We start from the raw sequence: 10,182 nt of genomic DNA on the forward strand, positions 1-10,182 counted from the left end.
CTCCTATCACGCCTACAATCATCTCATGGCTTGCTTCCTCCCGCTCCAGCTATGGCTCCCTCCCCACTATCCAATATCCTCTCATGGTTACAATCATCATTCCTTCAACCCTTTCTACAAACATTCCACCTTACATGCTCAAAGGAGGCCTTCCCCCCCCCCCCGCCCCCTTCCCCAAACCTTGGCACATTCTTCTCGGAATATGCACGCTGTCACTCCGTAAACCAGAGCACGCTTCTCGGTCCTGCTTAACTTTAAAAGTTCCGCAAAAGGGGGCATAACTTGCAGACCCTCCACCTCCACACTTGTCCACTTCAAATTCTGAAGAATAGAGTACCAACGCTGCCCATGCCCCACAGTCACCAACAACTTCCTTTCCAGAGTCCGGTCCCAAAGAGCCTCCTCTTCCAACCCCTTTGCCACTGACTCCTCTGCCTGGTTCCCAAGACTCTCCCCCTCCGCAATTTTCCGTCCCTCCCTCCTGAGCCTCTGTGCCCCTTACCAACTCTTCCTTTGCTCCCCATCCCAGAGTGAAGCAACAGTCCCACGGCAGAGGTGGTTCCTCCTCTTTCCCAACTTCGAAGTTCTGCCTCTTTTATCACCTGTTCTCACCAGAGCTCCCTCTCGACCCTGTGGCCCACCTTGGCCCCGGCCCACCTCTCTCAGTCCATTCAATTCCTCCAGCCCAGGACCCACCCCCAGAAGTCAGTTCCGGGGTGTCTGTCGAATTCGACTTCCCACCCGCGGGATTCCCACCCCCGGGGTCACGCTCCCCTTCTCCATCACCTGCTCCGCCCATGGCCAGATGACATCCGCTGCCGCCTTCTCCTCCTCCATCCCCCTTCTCGGACGCCGGTCCCCGCCGCTCGCCGCCGTCCCCCAGCGTCCGGGGTGAGGGGGGCGTGCACCCCCACCCCGCGGCCCCCCAGCACGCACCTGTTCCTCCTCCTCCCCCTCTCCCCACCCCGCCCGCCGGCCGCGCCGAAGCTAGGCCCCCTCCCCGGCGGCGCCCGGCCGCCCGAAGCCCCGCACTCACCAGGAGTAGGTCTGCTCCGCCATGGCGCTGACTCTCCCGGGCGCTGCTGAACGTTGGGCCGGGCCCGGCGGCGGGTGGACGGACGGACCGCCGGACGGCGGGCGGGCTCGCTCGCGAGCGGAAGGCGCGGCCGGGGCCCGGCGCTCGCTCGGTGCGGGCGGGGAAGGCGGCTGGCGGAGAGAGGCCGGGCTCCGAGGCAGCCCCGCTCCCTGGGCCCCGGGCCGGGGCGGGCTCCGCTCTCGGCCTCCCTCACCGGCGGCGGCGGCGGCGGCTCCGCTGCGGCTCTAAACCCAACATGGCGGCGGCGGCGGCGGCGCTGAGAACAAGGGGGCCCCGGGGCGGGCGGGCGGGCGAACCGCAGAAGGGCCCGCGCTCACTGCGCGCTGGGCCGCGGGCGCGCCGCGCTCGGGCGGCGGCGGCGGCGGCCTGAGGACATGGCCGGCGGGCGTAGGCGGCGGCGGCGGCTGAGGGGGGCGCTAGGCGGTGAGGCGAGGCCGCTCCGCTCACACCCGCGGAAGGGAGGAGGGGCCGGGCGAGCCTTGGCCCCGCGCGAGTCACGTGCCCAAAACACGCTCACGTGACGCGCGCGCCCCGCCCCCCGCGCCGGGCCCATGCGCGGAGATGTGGGTTGGTTGGTGCGAGGCGACTACTGCTCGCCCGGCCGCGGGCTGTCGGGCCGCCTCCCGCCGCCTTGGGCCGCCCCTCTCCGCACGCGGAGCGGCCGCCTGGCACCACCCCCTCCCGCCCCTTTCCTAGGGTCCGCTGCGGCCAGCCAATCAGGAGCCCCAATGCGCGTGCGTTGGCTGTCACTCAGCTGTCAGCCGTCAATCAACAGTCTGGCCAGGGCCCCCAACTGCCAATCAACCTGTCAGTCTGCCGGCAGAGGGCTGCATTCATTCCTTCGTTCTTAAGTTCGGTGGTTCATTCATTCGTCCATGTATCAAATTGACCACGCAGCCAACCTTTGTCACGCCCAGGCTCTGTGCCAAGCCCTTGGAGTGCCAAATCGGATACTCCATATTCACCTTCATTTAATCAATCAACGTATTTATTTGGTGGTCATTCCACTAGGTTTGTGCCCGCTGGGAGCTTACATTCTAGAGGAAGAGACATAGACAATCTGAACCAACAAATAAATGAAGATAATTTCAGATGCTGCTAAGCTTTACAAAGACATTAGCCCAGAGAGCAAGCAGGGGCGAGGACTACTTTAGAAAGGGTAATCAAGGAAGGCCTCTCTGAGGAGGTGACATTTGAGCTGACACCTGAAGGATGAAAAGGAGCTGGCCATGGAAAGATGTGGGAGAAGAGAGTTCCTGGCAGAGGAAACAGCAAGAGGAAAAAAGCTCAGGCAACTCTCTATCTGGAGGGCTGGAGACAGGAACAGGGTTAACATAGTAGACCTAGACCAGAGACCAGCACATAAAGAAAACAAAAATTCTCACAGCTGGACCAATAAGCAACATCGTGATAAAAGTAGAAAATATTGAAGTTGTCAAGGATTTCATTTTATTTGGATTCACAACCAACACCCAAGGAAGCAGCAGTCAAGAAATCAAACAACATATTGCATTGGGCAAATCTGCTGCAAAGGACCTTTTTAAGGTGTTGAAAAGCAAAGGCGTCACCCTGAGGACTAAGGTGCACCTGACCCGAGCCATGGTATTTTCAATTGCCTCATGCGCGTGCGAAAGCTGAACAATGAATAAGAAAGATTGAAGAAGAATTGATGCATTTGAATTATGGTGTTGGTGAAGAATATTGAATATACCATGGGCTACCAGAAGAACAAGCAAATCTGTCTTGGAAGAAGTACAGTCAGAGTGCTTCTTTGGAAGCATGGATAGCAAGACTTCGTCTCACATACTTTGGACATGTTACCAGGAGGGATCAGTCCCTGGAGAAGGACATCATGCTTGGCAAAGTAGAGGGTCAGTGAAAAAGAGGAAGCCCCTCAACTAGATGGATTGACATAGTGGCTGCAACAATGGGCTCAAACATAGCAACAATTGTGAGGATGATGCAAAACCAGGCAATGTTTCATTCTGTTGTACATATAAGGGTCACTATGAGTCAGAACTGCCTGGACAGCGCCTGACAGCAACAATGGAGAACAGCACCTTAAACCTGTGGCTGAAGGGGAGGGAGAATGGAGAGAGCAGTTGAGCCTTGGGACACTGGGCAATGCTTTCTCCTGGGCTGGATGAGGCGGTCTGAAAGGATAAGAGGCTCACCAAGAGAAAAGGTATTCCCAAGAATCAGAGAAGGACCTGGACTGTAGGTTTAATTGCCTCCGTAAAGTATTACTTGCATTACCATGAGACTGGAAGGAATGGATGGTGCCCAGCTGCCATTATTGAATGTTTTGATCAAGGACCCAATAGATGGATCCTGATGAGACGGAGGAACAGCACGAAACAGAACTTCCAACTCATATGGAAACCAGACTTGAAAGTTGTTGAGACTGGGGGAACTCCCAAATCTAATGCCCGGAAATCATCTCTAAACCTTGAACTGAATCTATCCCATGAAGCCAACGCTAAACTAAACAACAGTTTAGCCGTTCATAAAGAATGTTTGCCTCAAACTTAGGGCTCTGATTTAAAAAATTATCTATGAGTGTGCACTGACAATAGTTAATCTAAAGCACAGATGAGAACTTTAAGTGGCAGAGAGCCTAAATTAATGGTGAGGAAACAATATGGACAGAGACAGAATGATGACACAACGTGAAGTATGTAACCAATGTTATTGAACTGTTAACGCAGAAACTGTGAACAGATGTATGTTTGGTTGTGTATACTGCCACCAAAAATAAATAAAAATATTTTAAAAAGAGAGAGAAAGAAAAAAAAGGGGGTGGGGGGACATTCCAGGAAGAGAGAAGGACATTAGGCAAGGCCCAGGGACGTGAAGGTTCCGGGTGAGCTTGACAGTCAGGAGCGAGGTGGAGGATTTGTGCTGGGCAGTATTGAGAGAAAAGACCAGAAATGTGCACTGAGGCCAGATTTTGAAGGACCTAGCTAAGCCTCCCTGCCAGTTACTATGTTCATAAATCAAATGATCAGTGCTGCTCCTTCAGGCTTTAGAATCACGTGTTGGCAACAGGCACACTAGCCCTCCCGGACTCCCTGTTTCTGTTGGGAGCAGAGCCCGCATACGTGAAACCAGTATCCCCTGCAGCTTGCCCAACTTTGGGCCGGGATCTAGCTCTCCTCCAGTTTCCCAGGGCCTGCCCAGGCTTACGGAGAACACCACACCCTGAATCTATCTCCAAGTCAATCGGTTGGCCATTGCCCATACACCTGCTGCTTGCCTGTTCCCCAAGGGGAACCCTTTAATGAGAAAGCCAAGTACAGTTTTCCTTCTTCCTCCTTCCCTCTCTGCTGGGTGCCAGGACCAGTCAGGCTGGATGCGTTTCCTCTGATGCCCCACCTGAGCAGAGAAAGGCTCAGCTTATAAGCTTATGATCCTGGAGAGGGTTGAGGCAGGGCCCCAAGAAAATATCAAACCACCGGGGACCCCTCCTCTCACCATTCACAGAAAGATACCAGCCCGTAAATATCTACCTAGCCATAAATTGCACTGAATGTGGGCATAACATGAGGAGACGTGAGCCTAAATTCTTGACATTTGTTCAGCTCTGACAGCCTCGCCAGGTGCTTTTACAGAAAGCCAACTGTACCCTTGAACATGACACACAGACCCTCTGAGTCTTCAAGAGGCATGAGCGAGGCTCCAGACCCCACGGGAAAAATGGCTTTGGGAGGTGCAGAAGCGTCTTCTCTGGAGAGCAAAGAACAAAACAGAACAGATGTGTCACTGATGAAATGAAAACGGCACGCTGAGCCCTGGGCGACTCACTTGGGCTTCAGTTCCCAGAGAGTGATAGACGGCAAAGCCAAGTGAAAAATTGGTACTTGGCGAATGAAACCAGGAGGTGGTGAGGAAAGAAAGTCCAGGCCTTCCCAGAAGCCCAAAAGAGGCCATTCTTTCCAATGAGAAAAATCTGGTGGAAGGGAGGAGGGGAAAGAGATTTGGGTGAGAGTTGTTGTTAGATGCCGTTGAATCAACTCTGACTCATGGTGACCCCGTGTGTCAGAGTAGAGCTGTACTCTATAGGGTTTTCAAGGCTGTAACGTTTTGGAAGTAGATCACCAGGCTTGTCTTCTAAGGCACCTCTCAGTGGGTTCAAATTGCCAACCTTTCAATTAGTAGTGAAGTGCTTAACCACTTGGACTATCCAGGGATTCCTGAGAGTTAGGGTATGGAGCCAGAAATGAGAAGAAACGTTTTCTTCTCTCCATCCAGACTGGAGGCCCCCAAGTGTCTCTTGGGAAAACATGTAGAATGCAGACCTTATTAGGAGCCAACCAGCAGTCAGCAGAGCTGGGAGGTCACAGAAACACTGTGTACATGGTTCCAGGAGGACCAAGTGTGTACCCAGAGAGTGAGGGCTTGAGCATAGCAGGATAATGTCACCGAGACGTAGAAGGCCCCTCCAGCTCCTAGTCAAGATCTCTGCAGGCTTACAATCCCCCCAGAAGGCTAGACTGAAATAAATTCTAAGCTCATGGGTTGGCTGGAGGCCACCCAGCCTGTGGCACTTGGGGAGCAACTTTTGGTTCCCCTGCCAGCAGTACTCAGCTCCAAGCTGGAGCAACCCCAGGTGTATCTATAGCACCTCTGGGCCTCAGCTGGGTAATTAAGTGTACTTGGCAGGAGATACAGGCATTGGCTCACCTCCACCTCCTGCCACCACCACAGGGGGTGCCTAGCTCCCCTAGAGGTGACAGGGTCATGGCTTGTGCAATGTTTGTTGAAAGAGGCCATGGAAGCTCCTCTAATTATCACCACGGTAATTATAGGATCACTCCTTCTACTGAATAGGTTCAAAAGTGACGCGGTGAGTCTCCCAGGGAGGCATCATGAGCCTCCAGCACAGACTCCTGAGAGCACGCTTTGCTAGGACTGACTGGGCTGCTTAGGCACCGCCTTCTGAGAGAGTCAAAGGCTCGAGTCTAAGCCCCTTAGAGTGGCTTACATGGCCCTTAGTAATGCCTGCACCTTCCTGCCCCTCTAGCCCATTTCTCATCTGTATCCCCCAAACCCTAAACTACACCCACAGACATACATACACATACATTGTTTATATTCCACAGCAAGCTGCTTGCAGCTTCCCAATGGGCTATGTTCTTTTCTGAAAGTCCTCAAGTAGAGCAAGCAGTTTGTGCTTGACCTCTAACCTAAAGGTTGACTGTTCAAACCCACCCAGTGGTGCCACAGAAAAAAGACCTGACCATCTGCTTCTGTTAAGATTATAGCCAAGATGTTTTCTTAAAAAGTTAGAAATAGAACTACCATACAACCCAGAAATCCCACTCCTCGGAATATACCCTAGAGAAATAAGAGCCTTCACACAAACAGATGTATGCACACCCATGTTTATTGAAGCTCTGTTTACAACAGCAAAAAGCTGGAAGCAACCAAGGTGTCCATCAACAGATGAATGATTAAATAAATTATGGTATATTCACACAATGGAATACTATGCATCGATAAAGAACAGTGAGGAATCTGTGAAACATTTCACAACATGAAGAAACCTGGAAGGCATTATGCTGAGTGAAATGAGTCCGAGGCAAAAGGACAAATATTGTATAAGACCACTATTATAAGATCTTGAGAAATGGTATAAATTGAGAACACATACTTTTGTGGTTACGAGGGGGGACGGAGGGTGGGAGAGGGTTATTTACTGATTAGTTAGTAGATAAGAACTACTTTAGGTGAAGGGAAAGACAATACTCAATACACGGAAGGTCAGCTCAATTGGACTGGACCAAAAGCAAAGAAGTTTCCGGGATAAAATGAATGCTTCAAAGGTCAGCGGAGCAAGGGCAGAGGTTTGGGGACTATGGCTTAAGGGGACTTCTAAGTCAATTGGCAAAATAATTCTATTATGAAAACATTCTGCATCCCACTTTGAAATGTGGTGTCTGGGGTCTTAAATGCTAACAAGCGGCCATCTAAGATGCATCAATTGGTCTCAACCCACCTGGATCAAAGAAGAATGAAGAACACCAAGGTCACATGATAACTATGAGCCCAAGAGACAGAAAGGGCCACATGAACTAGAGACTTACATTATCCTGAGACCAGAAGAACTAGATGGTGCCCGGCCACAACCGATGACTGCCCTGACAGGGAGCACAACAGAGAACCCCTGAGGGAGCAGGAGATCAGTGGGATGCAGACCCCAAATTCTCATAAAAAGACCAGATTTAATGGTCTGACTGAGACTAGAGGAATCCTGGCGGTCATGGTCCCCAAACCTTCTGTTGGCCCAGGATAGGAACCATTCCCGAAGACAGCTCATCAGACATGGAAGGGACTGGACAGTGGGTAGGAAAGAGATGCTGAAGAGTGAGCTACTTGTATCAGGTGGACACTTGAGACTGTGTTAGCATCTCCTGTCTGGAGGGGAGATAGGAGGGTAGAGAGGGTTGGAAGCTGGCAAAATTGTCACGAAAGGAGAGACTGGAAGGGCTGACTCATTAAAAAGACTCATTAGGGGGACAGCAAATGGGAGTATGGAGTAAGGCGTATATAAGCTTATATGTGACAGACTGACTTGATTTGTAAACATTTACTTAAAGCTCAATAAAAATTCTTAAAAAAGAAAGAAAAAAAAAGATTATAGCCAAGAAAACCCTGTGGACCACAGTTCTGCTCTGTCACACATGGAGTTGCCATGAGTTGGAATCAACAGCAACAAGTTTAGTTTTGGTTTGGTGTGTTCTTTTCTGCTCTCAGATCTCCCAGATCTCCATCAAGCCCCGGAGGCTTTCCTGTTGCCTCCTAACTGCTGCTCATCACTTTCGAACTGGGCTTCAGTGCCACTTCCTCCAGGAACTCTCTCTTGACTGAATCTAAGCTGCGGTAGAGATTCGTCGCTTGCCAGACTCCACAGGCCCCTGAATTCACCTCCGTCCTAACTCTTACTACAATGAACTATCATTGCCTGTTTACTTGTCAGTTTCTCCCTGGATGCTGAATGCCTTGTGGGAAGGGATTGTGGCTTGTTGCCAGTTACCTCCTCATGCCCAGCCCTGAACTTAGCTCAGAGCAGAAGCTTGAAGTTTATGAAATGAATGCTCAAGAGAGCAAGAAGGCAAGATTCAGAAAACTGGTTTTACCTGATATTTCCATGATTCTCTCCATGATCTCATATTTCCCATCCCCCATTCCCAGCAGAATGAGCATCATTAAGGGCAGAGAAATCTGTTTTTTAGAGACATTACGGGAAGACAGAAGATTGGAAGAGGTACATCGTGAGCTTATTAGGTATCAGGTCACGTACATGCTTTGTCCTTGGGTTTTTTTAGAAGCATTTTGTTTAATTTCCAAATATTTGAGGCTTTCCCAGATGTCTTAATGTTATTGACTTCTAATTTAATTCTTTTGTGGTCAGAGAATGTATTCTAGAAATTCCATCTTCTGAAATTTATTCAACTTATTTTATTACCCAGCATATGGTTTATTTTGATGAATATTCCATGTACATTTGTGAAGAATTTGTGTTCTATTATTTTGGGATGCATTGTTGTTGCTGGTTACAGGCAAGTCAATTCCGACTCACGGCAAACCCATGTGTGTCAGAGTAGAACTGTGCTCCATAGGGCTTTCAAGGCTGTAACCTTTCAGAAGCAGATCTCCAGGCCTGCCTTCCGAGGTGCCTACAAGCAGATTCGAACTGCCAACCTTCCAATACTTAACCATTTGCACCTCCCGGGGACTCCATACTTCAGGTTAGGACACAGCCAGTGTATCTCATGCACAGCCACCTCCCATCTGTCACTGGAGGCTTGCATGTTGCTATGGTGCTAAACAGGTTTCAGGGGAGCTACCAGACTAAGACAGCTAGGAAGAAAGGCCTAGTGACCTACTTCTGAACTCTATGGATCACAACGGTCTGATACTATTGTGCATGGGGTCACCAAGAGTCAGGCGTGAGCTTGACAACAGCTAATGACAACAACAACACAGTAATATAGCTATCATTTGTTGAATGCTTATTATATGCCAGGTACTGTTCAAAGTACGTTATATCTCTTATCTCAAATAATATTTGCTAGATATAAAGTTTGATAACTCTGTGAGGCTAGACTCTTTATTCCCACTTTACATAAGAAGACACTGAAACAAAGAGAAGATAAAGAACTGGTCAAAGGGCACACAGGTAATAAATGGGGGGTGAGGCTCTGAAGCCAGGGAACAGTGACACTCCAGGAAGTGAGGAGGTCTGGGGTTCAGTGAATGAGAGGGGAGTATGGTGAAAGAAACAAGACGGGCCTTGATGGGGGAGCTTCTGAGGAGGAAGGAGCAAAGGTTCTTATTATTTGGTGGGGGTCACTGCCAGGTGACTGCATCAGAGAACACTTGTGCCAGATGCTACAACAAAGCCCTAGGCCTCACCCCTAAGAAATGCTGATGTCATGTCCTCCAAGGACCACACCCCTTTGCACAGGAAGGGGTGGAAATGAACCTCAAATTTTACTGTGGCCACTGTGGGGTGTGCATGGGGGAAGGGTATGGATCTTACTTCAATGAGGAAAAAAAAAGAAAAACAACCTTGGTGGTCAAGTTGATTCTGACTTACGGCAACACCATATGTTATAGAGTAGAACTGCTCCCTCAGGTTTTCTTGGCTATAATCTTTATAGAAACAGATCACCAGGTCTTTCTCCCATGGCACTGCTGAGTGGGTTTGACCTGTCCAGCTTTAGGTTAGTAGTTGAGCGCAAACTGTTTGCACCATCCTATGAGTCCCAATTTCAGTGAGTGCCTGTGGTCAGGTCTGCCTCCTGACACCTAGACTCTGAGGCACTGGCCGGGGTGACAGAAGGCTCCCAAGCATTGCCTGTGGTGAGTCACAGGTGATGCCCCTGCCCTGGAGCCTGGGCCTACCTGGGCAGGTAGGAACACATCCCAAATCCCTTTCACCCCTGCTGGTGGTTCAGAGGGCACCCACCCACTTGGCCTTATCCTTCAGGCCGGACCCCCTGGGATTGTCATGCTGAGAGAGTCAAGCCCGGTGGATCTCTGCAGAGCGGCTCTGTCTCCTGGGTAAGCCGCTCCGTGGA

At 50.5% G+C, this 10,182-nt stretch overlaps 1 protein-coding gene across 1 annotated transcript in view; it reads right to left on the minus strand.

Annotated features, from left to right (window-relative positions):
* The window catches only part of SPPL3 (signal peptide peptidase like 3), a 178,815-nt gene extending 177,502 nt beyond the window's left edge, over positions 1-1,313 (minus strand). The window contains exon 1 of the mRNA XM_049866007.1: positions 1,037-1,313. Within this exon, the coding sequence (XP_049721964.1) occupies positions 1,037-1,059 (23 nt within the window). The 5' untranslated portion in view covers positions 1,060-1,313. The remainder of the gene's footprint in view (positions 1-1,036) is intronic.
* Positions 1,314-10,182: the final 8,869 nt, after the last annotated feature.

Source organism: Elephas maximus, chromosome 22 (genome assembly GCF_024166365.1).
Source record: "Elephas maximus indicus isolate mEleMax1 chromosome 22, mEleMax1 primary haplotype, whole genome shotgun sequence".
In the NCBI taxonomy this organism is placed as follows: Eukaryota; Metazoa; Chordata; class Mammalia; order Proboscidea; family Elephantidae; genus Elephas; species Elephas maximus.